At 46.6% G+C, this 26,023-nt stretch overlaps 2 protein-coding genes across 4 annotated transcripts in view; one reads left to right on the forward strand and one right to left on the reverse strand.

Moving 5' to 3' along the window:
- Positions 1-15,107, reverse strand: part of STXBP2 (syntaxin binding protein 2) — a 35,760-nt gene extending 20,653 nt beyond the window's left edge. For both annotated transcript variants that reach the window (XR_003853563.1, XM_029584619.1), the window contains exons 1-4: positions 14,990-15,107; positions 7,344-7,393; positions 3,131-3,212; positions 642-718 (exon numbers count right to left, since the gene is read on the reverse strand). Coding sequence is in view for 1 of the 2 variants with exons in the window: in XM_029584619.1 (XP_029440479.1) it covers positions 642-718; positions 3,131-3,212; positions 7,344-7,393; positions 14,990-15,026 (246 nt within the window). In the remaining variant the exon portion in view is untranslated. The remainder of the gene's footprint in view (positions 1-641; positions 719-3,130; positions 3,213-7,343; positions 7,394-14,989) is intronic.
- A 3,100-nt stretch (positions 15,108-18,207) lies between these two features.
- Positions 18,208-26,023, forward strand: part of CCDC105 (coiled-coil domain containing 105) — a 34,961-nt gene continuing 27,145 nt past the window's right edge. The window contains exons 1-2 of one of the 2 annotated variants that reach the window (XM_029584644.1): positions 18,208-18,311; positions 19,981-20,583. In XM_029584644.1, the coding sequence (XP_029440504.1) occupies positions 20,029-20,583 (555 nt within the window). In that variant the 5' untranslated portion in view covers positions 18,208-18,311; positions 19,981-20,028. The remainder of the gene's footprint in view (positions 18,312-19,980; positions 20,584-26,023) is intronic. The other variant, XM_029584643.1, reaches the window with a different exon arrangement.

Here is a 26,023-nt window from a genome sequence, read left to right on the forward strand (position 1 = left end):
TCAGGAGACAGAGTCCAAAGGCAAGCAAGATGAAAGCTGGGAAGAGAGACTAAGAATGGTGTGAGGAGGAAAAGTATTCCAAAAAAAATCCGTTTTTGAAACCTTTCAAATTGTGTGGTATAGGTGGAATTCATTTAAAATATTTTCCAAACCTAGACTGACCAGAGAGCAGCGTGCCACTCAGTAATTCGGTCCATTTTCACGCGTGTGTGAGCTGTAAATATATATAATCTGGTGTGGATGGGGAAGGCCCGCCATGTAGTCTTAGCTATGCCCTCTCCACTGAAGACGTAGACTCGCTACCATGGCTCCTGCTCGTCTTCACTTAGCTGGGTGCCTCAGTGTGCAAAATAATAGACGAGACTTGGTGGGGAGGTTCGTCAGAGCCTTTTACATGCATCGCACAGGACCTGGAAAACTGGCCAGGGGGTGGGGGCCGGGCTGTACATGTCCATGTACTTTTCCCATGCAGTGTAAAAGGCATTCTGGAGGGCAGAGTCGGAGCTGGGAAGCCACTGGCATACACACGTGCAGCGTAGCCACAAAAGTAATTTAAAAACATTATTCAACACACACGCGTAGGACACCGAGCCTACCTTCTCAGAGGGAGCAATCAATTGACCATATAACCGAGCTCCTACCTTCTCAGTGGGAGTGATGAAGTATATAGCCTCCATGCTGGGGATTGGCTCTCGCCGCTTGTTGACATCTTCAACAACTAGGACCAGAGAGAAGGAAGAAGTCAGCTTACAGCTGCCAGAGCAAGGCATCGCACAACCAGTCCCAGAAGTGGGAGGGACCTGGGGGCGAGGAAGTAGCAGCAATTTATGAGCCACTTGGTAAGGGAGAATTGTGCTGCTAGAACCAGAAACCCATTAGATCTAAAAAAAAGAGCAGCGTTAGCAATCCTGAAAAATGAAGCCTCCTATTGATCCAGTAACTGGATGGACCAGTCAAGCAGAGACTGGGGGGAATGAAAAAGGGCCAAGAGGTTCGAGAGTGGTAAAGGACTCGTGAAACCCAGGAAAATCTCATTACATATACTGGCTTTCCCTTTAAAGTGGAACAAACTACAGAAGCAGAGGCTATATTGAAGATAGCAGTGCTAAAGCCTAGAAGACAGCTTGCTTTCACAATTTTCAACCACCACATTTCCCGCCCACGCCCAAGCACTGACATTGCTGCAACTTCTGAAAGTGAAAAATTTACACAGGGGGGGGGGGGGGGAAAAAAAAAGATGATGCAAGCCATAAACACTTGGTCAAGAAGTGCCATAGGACTGTCATGCTCTTTACTCTCAAGAGCAAATGTCCCGAGGCACCTCTTGCATGGCTTTTGTAGCTTGCACAATTATTTACTGCGGATTTTTAATTTTCTACAAAAACCCTGGAAACGAAAAACTAAATTATTGGTTGAAAGAAGCCTTTGGTGCCAGCTTCATGAAGCTAGACTTTTCCTCTGGGGAAGGTAGCCAAGGATCCTGACCTTCCAGGCCTGAACCACTCTGGATGACATCCTTGCACACATACTAAGGCCCGAGATAACATGGCCTTGAAAGTCAATAGGGATGTGCATTCGTTGGCCATTCGTTTCACAGTAAGCACATTAAGTGTCCATGCTTGTACAATGGAAAGTGTATGCGGGTACCGTGAAACGAATGGCCAACGAATGCACATCCTTAATAGTCAATGATGGACATCTTCTGTTTGCACTTGGGGTAGAACGTCATGTCACTGGTCCGATTCTCTGAATCAGTGAGAAGGACAGTGAAATCGAAAAGAAAATATGTAAAAGAAACTAGATATTCATAGAAAGCTTGAAAAGTGACTGAAAACAGCCTGGTAAGGGCCTGCAACAGGGAAAAATAAACATATCCTTTCTGCCAAATGGCAGCGTGACAAAGAAAACTTAGCAAGTACCAAAAATCTTGCCCAAGAAAGCAATTTTTATTTTTTTAAATAAAGAAAAAAGTATGAAGAAACTGAAAAGTAGGGCTACTGAAGCTCAAACATTTGATGCCTCTGGCACGGGGGAGCAGTAGGACCTGTGGTGAAGGGTTTAGGCCTCTCCCGAAAGCTCTGAAAGATGTCCATTTGCACAGAGTGTGATCTCGTTATCCATTTGTGCCATACTGATGAATTGCTGGTCTTCAGAGAAATCCCTTTTCTTGGGAGGGGAACCCTGCTAGGATCACTCACACACACACACACACACACACACACAATTTCTCTGGAATTTGTTTGCTTCTAGGCTGGAACGGATGCCTCGATCTTCTCACATTCAAGCTAGGGGAGTGAAGGAGGTTCGCCACTATCCAAGAGGGTTTGATCCAATACACACTGCATAGTACTTCCCCCTAATAGGAGCATTACAAAAGGGTCAAATTCAAAAGCAGAGAAAAGGAACAATCCCAAACAGTAAAGAGATTGCAGGATTTCTAACTTGATTGTGCGGTCACATTTCTCGTGAACTTGCTCATTTATAGGCATACAAGAGGACGCCATGGAGTACATAAGTAGTGGATACATACAGATATGATGTATAAACTAACAGTATGCCAGGTACTACCTGACCAATCCAACCACTTGAATGGATCAGGGCTGGAGGGAGGAGCTCCCCGTCTTCAATGCCAGCCCTCAAAATCCGCCAAAGGTTCAGCTTTTCAGGATATCCTCAAGGAATGGGGCTCTCTCTTTCCCCAGATATAGCCGCACACCTTGGCTCAGAGAGAGTGCAGTACTCTGCACGTCTTGGCTATCCTGAAATCGAGACCTAGCCACCGATTTTAAAAAGGAACGCAATTGGATCCATAGGTTTTTAAATAGCCACCAAAGCACTGGACGCTTAAGGAAAGAAACATCTTAGTATGCTGCTTCCCAACGCTTGTCCTCATCACCCCAGCCAGGTCTGGTTTTCAGACCATCCACAGTTAAAATGGATTGGATATATTCTGCAATCATTTGGTTTAACCGATGGTGCTATTTGTGTGCTCCAACTTCCAGACCCCAAAAACTGGCTTGTATCATCACAAACCACCCCCCCCAAAAACAAACAAGGAGCCATTTTACGTCCTCTGGTAGCTAGCAAGGTTTGGACAAGCTGGAAAGTCGAGCATCCCGGGAATACTCACTCGTGATGCCTTCAGCGAGTATATCAGACATCTTACAGCAGGATGAGAGGATCCTCATGCTGAAATGGTCCATGATCAGCACCTAAGGAGAGAGAGCAACCAATCAAAGCAAGCACCAAGAGGAAGGATGGACTGATGTGCCCCCAGCGAAGCATTTTCGTCTAATCTTACGTAGTTTGCACCTTTGTGCTGGTAGCTCAAGGTGAGTTTCATTTCAAGTACAGTAATCTCCTTCTCCCCAGAGGACTCGCAATCTTACGCCTGGACCCGATTTGTCCAAGATCCTAAGCTGCATCAGCAGGATTTGAACCCTGCTGTACTAACCTCTAGGCTACTCCTCCACTCCCTGCTTAAGTCTATTTGTCTATTCTGTGGTCTCTCATGAAGGTACGGACAGAAAGTCACATTTTTTTTTCCCCCAAGTGGAGGTATGCACTTCTGCAGCAAAGAAAGCGAACACTGCTCATTGAGTATGCAGACGGGATACCGGCTTTACTAGTTGAAAGCTTGAGGAAGTCATTTGCAGCTCCTGAGATCCAGAATCCACAGATCAGAGTCGGCATAGGGTCTGGGAAGGGAAACTTACCTTGTCTACAGGTAGCTCCCGGTATCAGAGGGAAGGACTCGTATCTAAAGCCCGTTTCCACAGTCAAGGCAGCTTCTCCTCCTAAGGAAAGCCTTGCTCTGGTTGGCTGTCGGAGATGGGCGGGCCCAGTGGCAGCACAGCGCGCTGCCAAGAGGAGGATCCCTGGCTCAGTTACCAGATCAGGTGTCGGCTGGCGATACTAAGGCAGCATTCACAGCCCCTGGGAGACTATGGGGGGGACGGGTGGTCATCAGGAAAGGCAAAACCTGATGGGTCAGATTTAGAGCCCACGATACAGAGTTCCAGGAGGGGGTCTGGGTGTAGCTTCCAGCCTTAGGATAGTTGCTGCAATGAATGATTGGACTATAAGAGTGAGAGGAAGGGTCTAGGAAAACCAGGGGAACGTTCCATGCTGGCTGAAAAGGAAAGCTCACTGTGACAAAATCCCAGAATCGGCTCCGTTTTAGCTAGGGGAGAAAAGAAAAAAAAAAGAAAAGAAAACTGAATACAAAGGCAAATGATTACAGGCTTCTTTCCATCAGGGGCTAGCAGCCCCTCCCGATGCAGCTGTCTCAGGGTCTACGCTGTTATTGAACTATAACAAATACCTTCGGACATTGGTCCTGGTCCTGTAAGAGGACTTACTGGCTACCGCCTCACAAGTTTTTCCTTTGCCGAAAAAGATGTCCGCCACGATCGCACCAAGTATTCCTAACAGTGTAACCGGACGCCGATAGGCCGTTCCACGTGCAAAAAAGGCTGTCCACGCCACAATCTCAACATGCTAAAATAAAAGACCAAAACAGCACACTAATACGTAAATGAAACCTATCCAATGAAACAGACAAAAGCGCCTCACCCTCCATATTAGCATCGCATGAAAAACACACCATCTTTCAAACGACACGTGGCTTCTACCCCCAACCATCATTTTATATGAATCCAAAATAAAGAAAGTGTGACGCAAGGCTGGGAGTAGTTCCAGAGGATTGGGGGAGGACAGCTTATCAAAGAGAACTATTGTCCAATAGAGAGCTACGTTTGGAACACAAGCTGCACGAAAGTGAGGAGGACCAAACAGGTCTAGTACAATTCACCAGCGATAGCGGCCGCTATTCACAAGCACTGGCATATCCTTGCATTACTTAAAGTGTTTTCAACAGGCCATGCATAGCATGTACCAGGGGCCGTAACAGCAAAGATTATGTGCTCTGCTTAGCATTATCTGTGCAATCATCAGTGTCTGCTGCTGCTGCTAACAGTTATTGGGCACGTGGTGCAGGCAGATCATCATAGGGGATAAGTAGATTTATCCAAAAACTGGAAAAAAAATAAAGTATGGGTTTGTACTTATTGCTTATCTGAATGTGTCCGTCCATGCCCCATGATCGGAATAAGCACGGTTAAAAATGTATCTCATGGAACATCAAAGTAGCCTTAACATTTGGAAAAATGCAGGCACCAGTGGTTGAGAGCACGGTTTAAATTGTGGACATGGTTTTCAGGATCTTCGTTGGTGCCTCACCGAGCAAATTCTGCCAACACAGAAGGGGGGGAAAAAATTGGGAGGCATTGAAGCATTTCTGGGTCACAATCAACATGAATATTGAAATGAAACGATATAGCTTGCTGGAAATGAGAATGCCAATGTGGAAGCCTTCTGGTTTTCCACCAAAGTGTTAGGGGAAACTCCAATAAGAGTTCCCTACCCATGCAGGTGACATCAGTATGAGCCGAGTGCTATTTCACACTAAGGGATGCATGTCTGTCCGTCAGAGTGGAAGATCCTATTATGTTTTGATCTCTTACTAGCTGTATTACAAGTAACCAATTTGTCTTTAAGGTTAAGGCATCGTTACTGAAAGGTTAAACCATAGTATTAATGAGTAACGAGGACACAGCATTCATGACCAATCGCAAAACAGAGAGTGCTGGTAAGATGGCAGAATCTGATTCTCCAGAGAGGTGGCTAAAAGGAACAAGCATTTTAAAAAGTAGAAAGGAACTCAAAAAGAGGAAGCCAGGGAAGACCATCTGGTGAAGCTGAAAGAGACGAGGAAAGAAAGCAGGATGGCGAAAGCTCGGGTGGAGGAAAGGACAGTCAGAGGTAAAGAGAGGGGCCGAGACATTTTGCAGACAGAGAAAGGAGGAAGACTAGAAGTGGTATTGTAAGACTGAAAGGAGTCACGGGTCACTGATAAGGAAAAAGCTGAAATATTAAACATGACCCAGGAGGGCTACTGTTGGCCGACAAGAGTACGATAGATACAACCCCACTTACAGAAGAGTATTGAGGTGGAACGAGCAAAACTGAAAGTGGACGAGGCAAAGGGATCCGATGAGATACATCCCACGAAACTAAAGGTACTCAGAGCTGCTCTCTCTCTCCTCCCCCCCTTTTTTTTTTTTTTAACCACACAATGTATTGAGTAGGTGTCAAGACCCCTCTCTTGTAGGGAACCCCTGAAGCCAGAGTCCTGGAAGACATCTGTTTGAGGGTTGCTCTAATACCCTGTCTTGGGGGTCTTTCAGTGCTGACCCCCATTCTTGAGTATAATTGCCAAGACCAAGCATCCATTTGGGACCTCCGATGAGGCTATTCCCACTATACAGGGCAATGTCCTTAGAGGCTTTCTAGTACCCTGGAAGAAAGGGTCCCCTTCTGCTGGGGGAGTAGGTTAGTAGAAGTAAGTGACATTCCTAGATCAGCCACTACCCTAGGAATGAGAACTGTTGGCTCCTCTTTCCAGGAAATACATATTATGGTAGAGCCATCAACATCTTATGCCAACTCCCCCTCTTCCTTCCTAGTGGCCTTAAATGGGATCCTGGATTTTCCATTGGCCCTTTGGCTGCTGTCCCTAGCACGAAAGTATTATCACTTAAGGAACCAGAGACACTAGAATGCGTAGGTCCCTACACAGACAAGTTTTGTGCATTGACTTAATAAACTGTCAGGGATCCTTCTAGCCTTCTTGGGCCTTCCCCAGATCTCATACTGGGGCTGGCTCCGAGCCTGCCTATAAAGGGAAGAAAGAGGATTCCCTTGTTCTGATCCTCCAATATCTATTCTGGATCAAGCCACAATTCTGCCCTCAACACCTCTTCCCTAGCTTGAGGGACCAAGCTACGATTTTTCCACTTGTGATACCTTGCTAGATCCTCCCTCAAGCAGAAGGAGACTGTGGGCTCGGCACTGGCTAGATCCACAGCCAGTGCATTCCCAACTCCCGTGCGTAATCCACCTTCAACAAAAGAATTATGAATAAGTGTGGAATGACAAGCTGCAGGTTTTGGCACATAGCACAGTGTCAGAACGATCTCCGATTCACTCGGAGATAAACCCGAGCGCCAGACGCAAACAGCTCAATCTTTTATTATACTCGTACGATGAGATCTGAAAAATTCACATGCCTTATTACTCATCCAACACCCATCACACACTATCCCCTCTTCCGTGCTCCTTCCCATCTGGCTCTCATCATGCAGACCTCCTTCCTTAACTCAAATGGCTCGCAACAAGAAGCCACTATACATGACCCCACTGCTTATGTCACTGGGGAGCCATCATGCATACGCTGCCTTTACCATGTGGCTCTCATCCAAAGTGCTATGCCCTTTGCCTACCTTCCACTCTCCATCCTTCTTCACGCTCTTAATGACGCCATTCAGAATTTCTGGATGAGAAAGAAAAATAAATAGTTTTAATCACATGTTCTCTTAACCACAGAGCTCATGACTAGGGCTTTTTTTTTTTTTTTTTTTTTTAATATCTAAATAAAGCGCAGTTGCTTACCTGTAACAGGTGTTCTCCTAGGACAGCAGGATGCTAGTCCTCACAAATGGGTGACATCATCAGATGGAGGCCGGCACAGAAAACTTGTGTCAAAGTTTCTAGAAACTTCGACTGGCACACTGAGCATGCCCAGCCTGCAGCTATCCGCGTGGCCATGCGAGGCCCCCACCCCTTCAGTCTCGGAACATAGCAAAAATACGACCAAGAAAATAAAACAACAAAACGCACGATGACCCAACTCGCAGGGTGGCAGGTAGGTTTCCTGAGGACTAACACCCTGCTGTCATAGGAGAACATCTGTTACAGGTAAGCAACTCTGCTTTCTCCTAGGACAAGCAGGATGGTAGTCCTCACAGATGGATGAATACAAAAGCTCCAGGCTGCTCCCAGCTACAACTAAGACCAACAGTTACCAAACAAGGTGCCGACAGACACAACTGCAGTGCTGTTGGTCAGCAGGGGGACACAGCCTGGTTCCAATCAGGGGCCCTAGGTAGGAAGAGTTGGGTTTAAACCTGGACGAGATTGCAGAGGACAGAGGTCTTGTCAACCATCCCCTGTCCAAACACTAGTGGGTAGCGAACGTGTGCAGGGAACTCCACGTCACTGCTCGGCAAGTCGGCAACGGGGACCGCAGGTGGGCTACCGACACCGCCATGGCCCTCAGAATGAAGCTTTGATTCGGCCTCCAAGCTGAAGGTCCACTTGTGCAGAGCAGAAGGCAATGCAGTCCGCCAGCCAATTAGATAGAGTCTGTTTACCCACCGTAATTCCCAGCCTGTTGTTAGCGAAAGACACAAAGAGCTGAGTGGATTGCCTGTAAGCTGCTGTGCGTTCCAAAATAGAAGGCCAAAGCCCTCTTGCAATCCAACGTATGAAGAGCACATTCCCCTGGATGGGAACGAGGCCTCGGAAAGAAGGTGGGCAAAACAATGGACTGATTGATGTGCAAATCAGTCACAACCTTAGGCAGGAACTTGGGGTGTGTACGCAGAACCACACAATCATGAAAAAAAACTTTTGTGTAGGGTGGGTAACCAAGGCCTGAAGCTCACTAACTCTATGAGCCGAAGTGATCATCACTAGTAATGTAACCTTCCAGGTGAGGAACTTCGGGTCGCAGGAGCGCAAGGACTCAAGGGAGGATGCATGAGCTGCGCCAGGACACAACAGGAGGCCGAAGACAGGGCTTTTGTTGAAGCAAACCACTCAAAGTGACCTACGATGGGCTGCACTGATGTGGGTGTGCCGGCGACACCCCAGTGGTACGCACTAACCACACTTAAATGAACCCTGACCAAGGTCGTTTTAAGGCCAGATTCAGAAAGGTGCCACAAATAGTCCAGGAACCTGGGAAGTGGGCCATGCCCCGCACACCAGGCGGAGAACCTCTTCCATTTCAGCCTGTAAGACTTCCTGGTGGAAGGATTTCTAGCAGCCACCAGCACCTGGGAGACACTTTCCGAGAGGTCAAGGGGCTGAAGGACTAGGCGCTCAACATCCAAGCATCAAGGCTAATGCCCGGAGGTTCAGATGGCACTGGGCACCCTGGTTCTGAGTTATCAGCTCAGGTCCGGTCCCCAGCCTGATGGGATTTATTTATTTATTTTTATTTATTTAGAGCTTTTCTATAGCGGCATTCGTGATACAATCACATCATGCTGGTTTACAAGTAACAGGGAGTGTAGTAACCTTGAACAATTAACAAGTGGCAGAAGTAAAGAAGTTACAATAAAACAAGGGAGTTAGAACGGGGATAAGAGGAAGACAAAGCTAGAGTAACTTATCAGTAGGAAGAGCAATTATTTACAAAGTGTTGTCAAGTCTTTCAATAGTTGTAGCGGTGATTGTTAGGTTCGGGAAAGGCTTGTTTAGACAGCCGTGTCTTAAGCCTTTTTCTAAAAGTGAGTAAACATGGTTCCTGTTTAAGATCAGTGGGAATGGCATTCCATATAGATCCCAAAAGGAGAGGTAACCAGACTTGCCTGGACCAGTAGGGCGCTACTAGGATCATGTTCCCTCAGTTCTGCTGAAGCTTCAGGAGAGTCTTCAAGAGGCGTGGAAGAGGAGGGTACGCATACAGGAGGACCCTTCCCCCCAATGAAGGGTGAAGGCGGAGGCTGGACGGCCTTCGCCCGCGAACAGGGAGCAAAATGTGCTCACCTTGCAGTTGTACAGGGAGGCGAAAAAGTCCACATCAGGAGTTCCCCACTAGTGGAAAATCTGGACCACCATCTCCAGATTCAGGGACCACTCACGCGGCTGAAAAGCATGGCTTAGGTGGTCCACCAGAGTCCCGGGCAGGTACGCCACTCGCGACAACAACCCCTGCGACAGGGCCCAGGACCATATCTGTACAGCCTCCTGACAGAGGAGGAACGACCCCGTGCCTCCTTGCTTGTTGATATACCACATCATGACTGGGCTGTCCGTCCGAAGTAGGACTGTCTTGTTGGACAAACGGTCTCGGAAAGCCCACAGCGTAGCGAATCGCCCGAAGCTCTAAGACGTTTACCTGGCAGAGAGCTTCCTGAGCAGTCCAGTGACCTTGCATGTGGAGGTCATTCACATGGGCTCCCTAGCCTTGAGGGGAGGCATTGGTAGGTTGGTGAAGTCCATTCACCATCCCAGACTCCTTTTCGGCACCTGGGAAATTCAGAGCTGAAGACTGCAGTACTGGGAAGTGGGGGACTGCTGAATTGAATGCAGATGTGCACTGGCCCATAAGGCTGCCATCAAACTCAATATCTGAAGTCCCAAACCTTGGGTGCCCTTTGGGAAAGGAAGGATTACACTTGGTCTATCAGTTGGGTGAGCCTCTTTGAGGGTAGGATCAGCCACCCTTTCACCCTATCAAAGAGATTGCCCAAGAACTCCAGGAACTGGGACAACTAAGTTACTCTTTGCATAATTTACCACACAACCTATCTTTTAAAGAAGATGAACTACTCTGGCTGATGCTCTCCAGTTATCTTGGGTGGATTTGGTCCTGATGAGCCAATCGTCTTAACAAGGGTGAACCATTATCCCCGTTTACACAAAGCTGCTGCTACAACCATCAAGACCATGGTAAAGGTCCTCAGGACAGTCATAAGCCTGAAGGGTAGCACTTGGAACTAGAACACAGAAATGTAAGAGACTATGTTGGGAGCTCCAAATAGGTATATAGAGGCAGGCTTCTGCCAAGTCTAGTAAAAAAAGAAAATCTCCTTTCCTTCCTGCCACCATGACAGAGTGAAGAGCCTCCATTCCGAAGTGGGGTACTTGTAAGCACACGGTGATCTCTTAAATCTGGGATGAGAGGAAAGGTGCCATCCTTCTTTGGAACTACAAAATAAGTTTGAGGTGAAGCAGGAATTATAGCATGTAGATCTTGTAATTTTTTGCAGGATGGTCCTTATGGCTTCTCAACTTGAGAAGTACAGGGGAAGACATATAAAGGCACTTGGGACTAGCATAAGGCATTCTAGTGCATATCCCTTTGTATTATATCCAGGACCCACTGGTCTGTAGTAAACTGTGTCCACTCTGTGCAATACAGCCACTGGAGGGACCCACCGAATATCACTGGGGAGGGTGACTATCTTCTGCTGCTGCCAGATCATCACCCTTGGAGTTTCTGCCCCTTGAAAGGAATGGGCCTTAGTTCAAGTGGTATGTGATGGGGATCACCTGGCAGACATACACATGTGCTGATCCTGGCACCTAAGGCCCAGCAACACCCAGTGGGGTCTATCCTTCGAGAGCCTTTGGGGCTTGGTTTCCCCTAGATTTTTCACCCACTCTAAAGCGAAGCTTGCAGAGGGCATATCTTGGATATCAAATCTGCCATTCAGTGCCACAGCCAAATGAATCTCCTGGCCGCCACCCCAGGCTACTAACCAGAATGACATCCTGAACAGGTTGTATACTGCATCAGCTAAAAACGCAACACCTAAGTGCTTCATTTTGGTGCTCTCAGGTAACCACTGAATCCAGCATAAAACTGCTCAGGCTATAATGCCTCCACACACAGAGGCTTGAATTGCCATAGCACTTGTTGATAAGGTCTGCTTTAGGACGGCCTCGATCTTTCTACTCGTGGATCCTTCAAGGCTGTCCCTCCCTCCACTGGGAGGGTGATCTTACAGTTACTGATGATACCTCAGTATTCTTAGGAAATTGTTCTTATCCTCCAAGGGGAGAGGATATAATTTCCCCATAACTCTACCCCCTTTACAGCCCCCTTGGGGGCATCCTATTCTGTCAGCAACATTTGCTTCATGTAAGAGGAAGGCCCTGCAGGATAGGGTCTCCCTCCTATTGGTCTTCCAGCTTGGTGCCTGGTATTTTAAGGGCAGACAGAACATTGGTAATGAGGGCTGAGAGCATCTCCCTGAGACAGCCTCACTACTGTAGGCTCATCCTATTACTCCTCGGAGCACTGCCCTTCCTCTTGGGAGTTCACAGACAATATGATTTGATTAATTACCGGACCATAACCCCTCCATGGAGGCTGTCATGGATGGAGAGGTTAAGGTTCTTATGGTCCCTATGAATCATTTAAGGGCCAGGGCCCTTATATCTCGAAAGGTAACCCAGATCTGGCTTCTACATGGACAAAAATCCCCCCACCCCTAAAAAAAGGGGCCCCCTAGTAACTCTCCTAGAGGCTCCTGCCCAACCCACCTGCAGAGTATGGAAACTTGCCCACCACCCCTCTCCTAGAGGGAGCCTCCGAGGAGGGGCCCACTGGGTGTAGCTGTCCCGGGGGGGGGGGGGGGGGGCTGGTGGTGCGGGTTGGGCCAGGTCCCACTCTAACCTAGCCCCCTCTGAACATTGTCCTCCTCCTCGGGGTGTGGCCTCCTAGTTTAGCCTGACCAGGGATGATGAGTCAGGAACCACATCACACACCAGGCAAAACGACCCAGCAATGCTGGGGGATTCGCTTCGCACCGCATGGCTGCACCTCCGTATCCCCAAAGCATTTTCCTGGTGAGGGGCGGTTGCATTTGTGTACTGTTAGTCACGAGTGCCTAGCTCCTCTAATCCTAAAAAGAGGGAAACCCCTATTACGAATGGATTACCAATCCCTTAAAGATACTGGGATTTATCTTGAGGATGCACACAAGTAGCAAGTGAGCTCAACCAGGACAAGGCCTCACCCTAACTCTGGGAGCTTCAGCAAGATCAGGCTACACTTTTCCACAGCTACAGGAGACGAAGACTATCGGCAAGGGCCTAGGGTTGTATATAGCCAATGATGAGATCATAAAAGAGGCATGTCCTGTCTCCAGCAGCTGAGGAGCATTGAAATCCTAGCAGGAGGAAAAGGAGGTTTCTGTTCTTGTTCCTCGGGTTCACTACCCTGTACTTCTCTCTGATATAGCTCATCATGCTTCTCCTTTTTGCCCACATAAACTTTATTCCTCTGTATAAAAAAGAAAAATAAAATCCCAAAAAATTTACAGACTTGTGTGCAAGTGTGTTCCATGAAGTACATGGAGCACCCTACCTCCAATTACCAGCAGGGAGGAAGACTGAAGTGACACAATGCTGAGGAAGACCACCACCAAGAAGAAACATGGTCCAGCAGTGCTGAGAAGAAAGAAGCCAGGCACAGAAAAGATGTGCACGCCCTGCAGCAAAGGTGTTTGCATGCCCAGGATGCTTATGAGCCCAATGCAGAGCAGCACCGGTGGAGGTGAAGCACGAGAATTGAGAGGAGGAGCTATGCCCAGGCAACTAACTGCCACTGAGAAGGAAGAGCTGTTACTGTATCTGTCAAATCTCTCTCCCTATGTGTCAACTTCAAACGTCAATGGCATCACTTTCTCATCTAAGCATCATTCACCTCTACAGACAGTATATAAAATGTCTAAATAAATAAATACAGATGTCAGTGACAAAAGCATCACCCTCTTAAACATCCCTTCCTTGTATCCAGCATTTTGGGTATCCAACTCCACTCCTTGAAGGTCAGGTTTTAAGGACATCCCTAATGAGAGAGATCTGCATACAGCCGAGGCTGTGTTGCAGATCTCGCATGCACATTCCTTAACCCCTTTTCAGGACGTGAAAACACAATACATTAGGCTCACTGACAAATATATTCAGGGTGGACCGGAAAGGGGTTAAGGATATCCTGAAAACCTTAGTTTAAGGACCAGAGCTGGATACCCCTTTTCTATAATACAACACTTAAAGAAGATAAATTCATTGGTACTAATAAGAAAATGTTTTCACAAAGAGTGGTGGAAACAGTTAACAACCTTCCATTGGAGGTTGTAGAGGCCAAGCCTGTTAACAGAATTCAAGAAAGCCTGTGATAAGCATGAACTATCCTTAGTTTGGAGGATAAAGCCCAAGATCTGGTAGGCTCTGTGGTATTTGGATCAGTAACACAGACTAGATGGACTTTGTAGCCCTAATTGGCTGCATTTTCTAAGGCTCTATGTTTCTTATTCACCTCCAAAGATTTCAATAGTAAAACATCAGAAACTCATCCACATTATAAACTTATCAAAAAAAAAAAAAACCCAACCTCTTGCTATTAGTGACATGGCAAATACAATGAGCCCCCACCCCCCAATCAGTTTACCAAGTGAAAACCTTACAAGATTTGATTCTTCTACACAACAATCTCAATTCCAGGCTTCTAGTGAGTGAAACAGGTCTGTTCTGGATAACTAGAATGAATTCTCTCCCACAAGATAGCAGGATAACTTTTAGCAAGTCATCTTCCTATACCCCAGAGCCTGGGCACATCACCTCCTCTACTACCACAGCCCCAGGATTAAAAAAAATATGTTGGTACAGTTCCAAGGCAAAGAGAGGAAGCACAATAGCAACAGTTAACGTTTTTAAACCTAAAGCGCTTTACTGACTAATTAACCAATAATTGATCACCCAGTTACAATAGGCTCCTGTTTAAACTGCCTCAAAATAGGATGAAATATCAGGATCTGATCCGGGGAATGTCAGACTTACATAACAGCCACATAGGGATGCCACCTGAAGTCAACAAAACAGGCTGATCCAGTTCAGGTTTTTTGGTCCCATTGCATGCAGGAAAAAAATACTAAAATTAAATTATATTTGTAATTCTAACTTCCCCTCTGATATCTTATAAGAAAATCAGCACTACAACTCCATGCATACAAGGGTGAAAAAAAAAACACAAAAACAGAACTGGATCAGCTTGTTCGGTTAACCTGGGGATGAGATATCGACCCAACCTAACAAGTCAAAATATTTGAACTGCAGGGCAGGAAGGCACCATCGGGGCAGTAGAAAAGAGGCAGAGGCAAAAACCGCTACAGGAAGACCCAGCAACGTTAACACCTCAAGCAGCGGGCGAGGAGAAAAGCAGCCCAGACCCACTTTCAGGCTTCCTCCTAGTGCCAAAGCCGCGATCCCCCCAAAGGCGACTGAGAAAGCGGAAAACGGCCCCAGCTGAGCCAAACCCCGAGCGCGCTAACCCAGCAACGTCACTCACTCTCTCCCACCAGCGCCTTCAATCCGCCTGGCGCCATCTTCCAGCTCCAAACGCTCCCCACACTTCCGGGTTTAGCGGGAGAGGAGGAGGAAGCCGCCACGTCGCCTCCCCCATGACATCACAGCCTGAGAGGGGCGGGTCGTCAAGCGGCAGAGGGGAAGACGAAGCCAGAGGGGAGGGGAGGGGGGTGTGGCTTCCGAGTTTCACGATAAGTCGGGCTGCTCGATCGCTGGAGGAAAGGGAAACAGCCGTGTAGCAGCTGAAGTGGCGCTGTCAGGAAGGATTCCGTTGACTTCCCCATACGGGCCCTAAACGTTTATTTTATGTCTGTGATTATACAGTTGATAGTGAAAAATAAATCGTGCTTTACTGTTAGCTATAGATTGATCTGATTTAAAATCCTGGCTGAAAACGAAGGCAAAATTAATTCATCCTGTCTCTTAGCATCGTTCCTGAAGCCCTGGCTAGTCACTTGCCTTTGGTTTTGAATCCCCTTCAGCTTGATCACAATGCTGGGATCAGCTTTTTTATGCAACTGAAACAGCTATTCAGAATTACATTTGTTGAGCATGGGCTCCAAGGGCTTGTGGTCAGTAGCCCCCGTGAAGGAGAATCCACAAACTGGTGAAAGTGGAAACAGCTCCCAGTGACGGCCCAAGCTTCCCTCGGTCAGCAAAAAACTGAAGTGTCCCAGAGTGTTTCAAAATCAGGAGGAAGGGGTTTAAATTCATTTTAAAAGTAGTTGTAATGGTGTCTGTTATTGTTGATGTTTGGTGTTATATTTGTGTTATTTAATTACATTTTATTGTATATTTTTTATTATAACTAGCCGTGAGCATTTAGGGAGGGATAATTGCCACAAAAAACGCACAAGTATTAATTTTGAGGTTGGGCAAGTCATTTTACCTTCCATTGCTTCAGGTACAAAGACTGTAAATCCTCTGGGGATAGGGAAATATTTATAGTACCTGAATGTAATCCGCTTTGAAGCAGTTGATTTGGGGGGGGGGGGGAGAGAGAGAGAGATGGCAGGCCTGAATTTGTTAATGGGCACACTAGGCCTGTGGCTAGGGTGGCAAAAAAAAAAAAAAGGGAACTGTGGTGGCGGAGTGGTCGATGATTACACCAACAGGCTGAGAATCAGGGAAGCCAGGGTTCAAATCCTGTGCCTGTGTGTGTCATATTGGGTGTAAGGTTAGAAAGGGAATGCAAGGAGAGGCAAGACCAGAGCTCAGTAGGGACACCTCTCCTCTCCTCCACTGCAATTCAAATCCTCCCTCCTTTAAGCTTGGATTCTAGCCTTATCCTGGAACCTCCCTTCCTCCCAGTTCCTGCAACCCACTTCCCAACCTTTCCTACCCCTCCTCTCCTTCCTCAGCCCAAGAGCTTGTCTCTCTTTCTCTCTTCCCCATCTCAGATTGCTAATCTTCCCGATCTCCTGTCTTCTCCATCCCTAGATTTCTTTCCTTCTTCCTTGCTTCCCCCTTTCTCCTCACCCCATTCCTGATCCTCCTCTGCCCATCCCTAAGGTCTCTTTCCTGTACGGATACTTCAGATCACGTATGTTCACCCAATAAAAAATACAATTATACATAGCATTAATTAGTGTAAAACAATGGTTATAATGAAATATAAAAGATGGAAATGGTTGCCAATTTGCTTTAAATTTTTGCCACAGGATCTACCCCTGAGCTGCCACAGGAAAGTGGGGGACTGTGCCTTAGATCTCCTGCTCCCTGTTGTCCAACCTCAGGGAGTGGAAGAAGGGGGGGGGGGGGGGGGCGGCGGAGAGTGACAGTACCAACAGTGCGTAGGGTTGCCAAAATCCTAACTTCATCATTGGGGAGGAGGACAACCAAGCTCTGCCCATTCATAATATTGAAACAATAAAAGGAATACATATTTCACAAAGCCAACAAACAAAACATCCAATAATTAGAAATTAATATAACTGTTTTATTATTTCCCCAGAAATCAATATTCCAAAACAGCAGACACATCAAATAACACCCAAAAATTAAAGTTAGTAAAGATTAAAGAATCTCTCGCTTTTCATACCTGGGATCTTTTGATGGCCAGTCACCCTGGGAATCTGGAATGGGAGAAGGATGGCAACACAAACTTTATCGTTTCTCTTGCTTTCTCACACTTACACATTCATTCTCTAAAACATTCCCCACATGCTTTCACACACACAGGCTGGCAGGCAGGCACTCTCACACATACACATGGGTTACTTCAATAAGGGAGAGCACTAAAGGGCAACGGCAAACAAGGCAAGAAGAAAAGGGAGCCGCGAAAAAAGGCGCCTTTTAAAAAGGTTGTTGATTAGTATGGGCGCGATTATTAAGTGCGCGCCTTGATTAAGGCCATGGGCCAGAAGAGAAGGGGGTTGGGGGAGGCGCAGTAAGAGTATACGCCAGCTCTAGGGCTGCTGTTAAATTTGCCGTTTTAAAAAGTGCGCTATTAGCTACACATTTGTTAGGACATGCGTTTTGGATGCACAAATCCCCTTATTGCATTGGGTATTAGTCTAGTGCGTCCAAAACATGTGTCCAACCATGGGTTAACCTGTGCACTAGGCTGAGCGCACTTTATTGTATTGGCCTGCAAAAGTATGTAGGTTTTCACGCTGCTTTGTACAGAAAGTGATGTGAAACAATAGTTCAAGATATTTCTAGTTGAATGCATCCTGAGAAAGGACAGAGTTCAAAATATGTAGTACTCCTGTCAAGCAAGACGAGGGCAATAGATGATATCTCACATACTGAAGAGGTGGTTGCTGACATTTAAAAGTACAGGAACAGAAGGAGAAGACATTATATTAAATGTATTTTTTTATATATATGGACTATAACATAATATCTTAGAAGAATTGACCTTTATTTTTATATGCAAACAAAAATTATAAAAAAAGAAAGAAAGGGGGAGAACTAGCAGTCCTCCAATTCCAGAGAAAACGAGCGGAGTAGGAAGAAGGCAAAGCAGGGCCCGCAAATTTCCAGTCACATGACTCAGCTCCAGCTCCTCCCTTCTGAGCTATCAAAACCCAATGAGAAGAGCGGAGGGAGGAGCCCCACGCGATAGCGTTCCTATGCCATAGCAACAGCCTCTGCGACGCCTGGGCATCCACGTGACATCTAAAGACCGCACCCGCGCGACCAACGAGAAGAGGTGGGCGGAGCGTGAAGTGGTAGTATGTTTCCGCTTTCGAAACTGTTGCCATGGTGAAGGAGAGTCGGGGAAGCCGGAAGTGGCAGCCAGTTTTACCAGCTCTGGAGCTGCTGCCCCTTGTCCTGTGCCCTTGATTCTAGCCAAACAGGTATTTGAGACCTTAGACCTTGAGTCTTAAGGAGAGGGACCAAGAACAACAGCAGGGTCGCAGGATTTGTGGGGCGAGAGAGATAGGGGGTTTTGAAAATGTATGGACAGTGGGAGCAGGGAAGAGAGGGGGGTGCACTTTTGTAAGCATTTCAAAGCAGATTAACTTCAGATACTCTGGGTCTTTTCCTGTGCGCGGAGAGCTCACAATCCAGGCTCTGCACTGGAGGGTTAAGTGACTTGCCCAAGGTCTCAAGGAGCAGCTGTAGGATTTGAAGCTTGGCTTCCCTGCTTCCTAGCCTGCTGCTTTAACCATATGCCATTTATAAGATGTGTTGAACGGTATTTAATTGTAGCTATTCGTGTATGGCGTCTCGTAAGCTACTGGCAGAGGTGGGTTATAAATACATACATAAATAGGGAATGCGGGGGTAGAGGGAGCAAGGTGCGCAGGGATATTAGGCGATCCTTTAGTATTTCACCATGCCCAGACTTACCTACCAGCTGCAGCTCCAGTGCAATATTCCCTTCTTTGACAGCACTGGCTTCGGGACAGCACCTTCCTCAATCTTTTCCTTCATCCTCTGTCTAGCATCCCCCTCTCTTTGCCACCTCCCGAAATCAGCATCCGCTCTCTCTCTCTCTTCCTGCCTAGCATCTCTTCTTCTCCATGCCGCACAGATTCTCTTCTTTCCCTTCTATTCCATGCTTAGCCTATCAGCATTGCCCCAATCTTTTTGTCTCTATCGATAGTGCCAGCACCCTCTGTCTCCACCCCAAGTCACTCAATGTCACTCAAAATTAAACACGATGTTTATTCTATGAGAAACTTGGATTCTTTGAAAACTTGAAAGATTATCCAAAGATAGATACAGTAGATGGGCTTTCTAAACCACCAGTTCCCATCACGCGGGAGCAGTCTCAAGCCTATGCAAAAAGCATCTTTGGCTAATGCTTATATTCCAGAATTAAAGATATCAGAATCTGCAAAGAATACAGTTTTCTCCAAGACCAATGTGACTTATAAGAGGATCTCTTTTTTTAGTATCCAGATCTGGAGGAGAAGGTTAACATATCTGATAATACATGGCATTAATAATGTTAAGGATAATATGAATATTCCTTTTTCTGCTCTGGCTCACCTCTTTTTCATATTTCTCCACTTCCCATTTTCTTTCCTGTTCTCTCTGTCATGGTGCATTTCTCCTCTTTCTTTAATTTATTTTATATTTATTTAAATGTCTTATTAATTGCTTTCCTGATTGTTGTAAATCACTTTGGGAGATTCAAACAACAAAATCAGCTACATAAAATAACACCAAAATACAGTGATCATAAAATAATAAAAACATAAGAAAGTCAGTTCAGGTCACGACCTTTAGTCATGAGCCAGGTTTTTAGTTTCTTGTGAAACCTCAATATCCGTTTTCTCTTTCAAATCTAAAGGCAGAGTATTCCCCAAACTGGGAATACTTGCTGAGAAAGACCTGTTTCATAGATGCTGTTGCTGACATGCCTTAACATTGTTTTTCCTTGCCATTCGGTATCTGTTGCTCAACCTCTCACTTAACGTTCCCTCTTTTTTTTTTTTTCTTCATTTTTCTCTTCCATTTTTCAAATCCCTTTCCTCATCCTTTTTTCTCTTTCCATTTTTTACCTTCCCCAATCAGTCTTTGACTATCTCCCTCTTTTAATCTCCTCTTTCTGAGCACAGGAACATGGGACACCCAAGCCTGCTTGAGGAGGATCCACCAGTCACAGAACCTGTAGGCTCAGATGCCTGGAGAGAGGCCACTTATGGTATAGTTAGAATGGCCAAAGATCTGGCCAAGAAGTCAGGCAGGGTGATTACCTCTGCCCCAGCTCACCAAAGCCGCTCCAGGAAGTACTATCCTGAGGAGACAGGCCGTGAAGATGGAGTGGCAGAGAAAAGGCTGTCAACCAGAAGTGGCCAGTACAGTGTGGATAGAGCCAAGACAGCACCGGCAAGGGATGCAGTCAGCAAAGACACAAATTGGATTACCAACCTCCCTCTCCCATTCTTCCGGGAATTTCTGGCCATGCAAGACAACAATTTGGCTCACGATTACAGCCGCCAGACCCGACTGGTAGTTGCCCGCCTAATAAGGGCCATTTCCTTCATCAACGATGAGATAAGTAAACTGCTGAAGGAGAGAGAGACATTGGAGCATACCTTGGCCAACATCCGGAAGGACATCCTGACCAGCAAGCAGAGTGTCATTCTCAGGTCCTTCAGGCCCATCTCTGAGAAGGTAAGGAAAGGCAGGGTGTAATAAAGGTAGCAGAAGTAGCAGTAGCAATACAAGTCACATTGCCACAGTTATATGGTTATAAATGATCAAAATAACAAGCACTGTAATAGAGGAACTGGAGACATTTTCTGGCAGCATCTGCATTGCCTTGTTTTTCACCTGCCTGCTCCTGACTCTCTCCTCTGCTTATTGCTCCCTGCTTATCTCTCTCCTCAGCAGTTCCTGTATCTCTGCTTATTGCTCCCTGCTTATCTCTCTCCTCAGCAGTTACAGTATCTTTTTCAAGCTTCTTCTTTTCCCGTTTGTTACTAGTGTAATGTGGTTTCAAATGTTCCTTTCTTTATCGTCCCCCAGATCAGTCCAGACAAATGTTTTTATTTCTCCCCAACCAGCAGATGGAGACAGAGAAACAAAGTTTTGTGTACCATGCCACCAATCACGGGGTGCTGCACCGCGGTCGGCATCCTGTACCTCATGATCCTGGCCCCAACGCTATGTCCCCTGATCGTTTGAGGCCTTCCAGCATGGCTTTTGGCATCGTGTTCCTCTGCTGCATCTTGCTGCTCTGAATAAGGGCCCAGAGTAGCTCCCCAGCTTTAAAAGGCCATCACCCAGGATTTCACAACAGGACCTGATTCCTACTCTCTGATGGCTAGCTGTTCCTGATTCTGTCTACCAATTGAGACCTAGCTTGGTTCCGGACTCTTCTTCTGTTTGCTGCCTGCCCTGACCCTTAGTTTGTCTCCTGCTTCTGAATGGACCCCACTTCCCTCGACCTTGCCTGCCTGAACACGTCTCTGCTTCATGAATGGTCCTTTCAGTCAGCAGTACCAGGGTCCATTCCCAAGCCCATGACACTTTGCTGTACCAAAATGATAAAAGGGGACGGAACAGCTCCCCTATGAGGAAAGGTTAAAGAGGTTAGGACTGTTCAGCTTGGAGAAGAGATGGCTGAGGGGGGATAAGATAGAGATTTCATAAGTTTTTGGAGGAGAAGTCCATTAACTGCTGTTAATCAAGTTGACTTAGGGAATGGCCTCTGCTACTACTGGCATCAGTTGCATGGGATCTTCTAAGTGTTTGGGTACTATCACCCTGGAGGAAAGGAGGAGCAGGGGTGATATGATTCAGACTTTCAGATACTTGAAAGGCTTTAATGATCCTAAGACAACGACAAACCTTTTCCATCAGAAAAAAATCAGCAGAACCAGAGGTCACGAGCTGAGGCTCCAGGGAGGAAGACTCAGAACCAATGTCAGGAAGTATTTCTTCACAGAGAGAGAGGTGGATGCCTGGAATGCCCTTCTGGAGGAAGTGGTGAAGACCAAAACTGTGAAGGACTTCAAAGGGGCGTGGGATAAACACTGTGGATCCATCAAGTCTAGAGGGCGTGAATAAAGAGAATACAGAATGCCGAACAAGCAGCAGCCCTCAAGATAGAAGGGCTCAGAATAGAAGAACAACAGGAAGCCGCTGCTGCCACAGCCACCGCCGAAGTGCGCAGAAAGGCTGAGCTAGAGATCGCCTCAGACCTGTTGCAGTAAAAGGGAGAAGCAGCAGCCCTTGAAGCCCTAATTAAAGGTCTTGTTGTGTGTGTGTGTGTGTGTGTGTGTGGGGGGGGGGGAGTTGTCACAGCCATGAAAAGTAGCAGACGCAGGGATCAATAACCGGGGCCCGCAAGCCCAAAGGTGGAAGGAGACGGCAGAACACTGCACGGAGCGGCAGTAGCCACAGAGGCATTCACGGAGCGGGATGCCAGTGGTCTGTGTTCCACCTTCTCGGAGCGGAAGGATGGAGTGGCATTCACGGAGCGGGATGCCAGTGGTCGGTGTTCCACCTTCTCGGAGCGGAAGGATGGAGTGGCATTCACGGAGCGGGATGCCAGTGGTCGGTGTTCCACCTTCTCGGAGCGGAAGGATGGAGAGCTGCCATCTCCAAAAAAAAAACAGGGGTGGGTAAGAGTATGTAAAATTACCGGTGAGGTCATAGGCTATAGGTATTGCCAATTATTAGGCTTGTTCAATATTTGTTGTTTGTTAATGTGGCTTGCGGAAATGGGGGCTACTACCTGGAGATAATACCCTTGTTCAGTGTACATACACATGGTTGATGAGACTCCGTCATTGCTCTGGGCTTCAACGGCAAGAGGTAATGTGGAAGAAAAATAAAAAATATATATATATTTGTATTCACAGGGAAGCGAGGTGTAGCTGGGCAGATACTTTACTTTCAATGCATGTCCAGCGTGGCTCTCTGCTTCTACGGCAGGGGGAATGAGGAAGGGAGGATCTGTATGTGGATTGCATGGTCTGGGTGGACAGGGGCAGGGGTGTGGCCTGCTTATTGCGGCGGTTACTACCCCTAATTGAGCTGGATATTCACTTGAATGCAGTTCCAGCGCTGCTCTCTACATTGAAAGTGGGGTGGAGGGGAAATAGAACTAGAGAGTACTAGAAGCCAAGCGTAACAAGTATGAGAGAGAGAGAGAAAAAAAAAAAGTACATAGCTTGCTGGGCAGACTGGATGGGTCGTTTGGTCTTCTTCTGCCGTCATTTCTATGTTTCTATATACTTGCGAGGTTCTTGTAGCTTGGTTTTGGCCACTGGTGGAAACAGGATGCTGGGCTTGATGGACCCTTGTTCTGACCCAGTATGGCAGGTTCTTATGCTGGTACATAAGATGGTGTGCCAGCTGCAGTCGCTCAGTATTCTCTGTCTTCAGCAGATGGTAGCGGTGCATAATCCTGCAGTCAGACTTTGGAGATGAAGATTACTTCCAGGGCTGCTAGTTCCTAGTTTGGGAGCATTTCCCTGGTAGAGCAGGATGGGCAAGGGGTCAGTGGCCCATGATTGCCTCGTTCTTGTGCTGTGAGGACAGTATGATAAAGCAGTGGTGCTGGCTCTCTCGTTCCCTGGCCTCTTCTCTCGCCCTGAAAATGGTTCCTTCCTGCCTCCCAAAGAAGACTTCAAAAAGGGAAATATCACATTTCTTTAAGAATTGTGTTTTGAGGTTTATCCCCTTAAATGGAGATTGTCAAAAAGAAACAAAAAAACCAACCAAGGAGGTCATCAAGGGAGTGAGGCTACTGAAAGGGAACCTTAGTGGAAGTCTTGCCCATAGTACAGGTTCCGGACGATGATGTGTGCTGGCCAGGGAGAGGGAGAAAGAAAAATGGAGCCGATTTGTGCTGGATTCCGACATGGTGGCTCCTGTAGAGGGCAGAGATGGTGGCCTCGGGCTTGTGCGGCCGGGGGGAAAGCTGCTGGGGAGTTTCTCCCCTTGCCATGGAAGGAGGAAAAGCTGCTTTGGTACAACAGTGGCTGTTCTCGGAGTCCGGCCTGGTCGGGGAGCCCAGCAGTGTGGGAACGGTGGCCATTTTGCTTTCTCCTGCGGTTTGGGGAGCTGCAGGAGAGGCCCATGTAGATCCTCTGGGTTGGTCCCTGGTAGCTGGTGGAGCCAGCATTCACCGTGCTAATGCAGGGGAGCCTTTGTTGGACAAGTCTTAGGAGAAATGGCTCCTGTGGAAGCTTTCCCTGGAGCTTGTATTTTATTTATTTATTTTAGAGCATAAGGCCTTTAAAAAAAAAACAAATACTGAAAATATTACACCAGGCCTTAAGACACCAATATGGACCAAGGAAAACAGATCAAGCCAGGCTGCTATAGAGCCCTATACAGAAACTACACACCAGCAGAATACCTCACCTCAGTCACATGTGCAGACCCTCACCTAACAGAGAATAAAGAGACCAAAACGCATAACTAGAAACATGCAGGCAAAATCTGAACTGGAAACCACAACAAGCCAGGGACTCTGTATGCAGTGCAACAAAGGAAAAAGAGAATCATCACCAGTCTTCATAAAACAAATCAAGAAATATAAAATCAATAGCAGTAAAACCATACTAACAAAAAGAACAGATTTCAAAGTAACTGATGGAATTTCCAATAACTAAAAATCATATCAACAATTTCTAGATACCAATAAAATATTTCAAATAGCAGACACAAAGACCCAATAATGAAAAATAATAAGGATAAAAAAATGCTTTGCTCTGCATACCTGGGAACATTTGATATCCAGGTGCCCTGAGATTGTTTTGAATTCGCAGGAGGTGGGATGGTTTGTTTGCAACTTCCTCCTTTCTCTCGCACTGGCTCTCAATCACACACATATACACGTGCTTGCTTTCTCACTCACTTACATAGGCTCTCAGTCACACACATATACACATAGGCTCTTAATCACACACATACACATGCTCTCTCTCTCACTTACATAGGCTCTCAATCACACACATATACACATGCTCTCTCTCTCTCTCACTTACATAGGCTCTCAATCACACACATATACACATGCTCTCTCTCTCTCTCACTTACATAGGCTCTCAATCACACACATATACACATGCTCTCTCTCTCTCTCTCACTTACATAGGCTCTCAATCACACATATACACATGCTCTCTCTCTCTCTCTCACTTACATAGGCTCTCAATCACACATATACACATGCTCGCTCTCTCTCTCTCTCACTTACATAGGCTCTCAATCACACACATATACACATAGGCTCTCAATCACACACATATACACATGCTTTTTCTCTCTCACTTATATAGGCTGAGAACTGCTGCCCTAGAGGAAAGGCAAGATAGGGGAGATATAATAGAGACATTTAAATATCTCAAAGGTTTCCATGCACAGGAGACAAATCTCTTTCAATGGAAAGGAGACTTTAGAATGAGGGGTCATGGGAAAGGGGATAGATACAGGAGTAATCTTTAGAAAATATTTTTTTTACGGAGAGGGAAATGGCTCGTAAGGCAAAAACAGGATCTGAGTTCAAGAAAGCTTGGGATAAATACGGGGATCTCTGAGGGCGTGATGGGAATTGTAAGGGCTAGACGAATTGGACGGATGGGCAGACTGGATGGGCCATAAGGTCTTTTTCTGCCATCGTGTTTCTGTATTTAAAAAAAAAAAAAAAGACTGGAACTTTTCAACAGTAGCCTGAGGATAGCGCTTGAGAGGGTCTTTTAGATGGAGGAGGCTGGTCAAAGTCAGTAAGTGAGAGGTGCCCTTTTCCTTGGCTCCTGCTAAGCATGGGGGCTGATGGAGGAGGAGTGCTTCAGTATGTGCTCTCTAAATCCAGCAGTTTCTCATTTGGGGGAACTTGGCAGCTGGGCAAGCTAATTGGGAGAGATTTCTGTGGCGCAGGCTTAAGTTAGGGGTTTTAGATTGCATTCCACTGGAGCACAAGTGGCTTTGTGAGCAGAGCTCTCTTTGATTTTGCTGCGAGAGCGTGCAGGTCAGCCGCATGGCATTCTTTGCATATATATTCTCCGAGCATTACAGACTGGATCTTCAGGCTGGAGAAGAGGTACTTTCGGCATAGGCACCTTGAGAGCAGCCTTATCAAATTCCCAGAATAGGG

This window comes from Rhinatrema bivittatum, chromosome 19 (genome assembly GCF_901001135.1).
Source record: "Rhinatrema bivittatum chromosome 19, aRhiBiv1.1, whole genome shotgun sequence".
Classification (NCBI taxonomy): Eukaryota; Metazoa; Chordata; class Amphibia; order Gymnophiona; family Rhinatrematidae; genus Rhinatrema; species Rhinatrema bivittatum.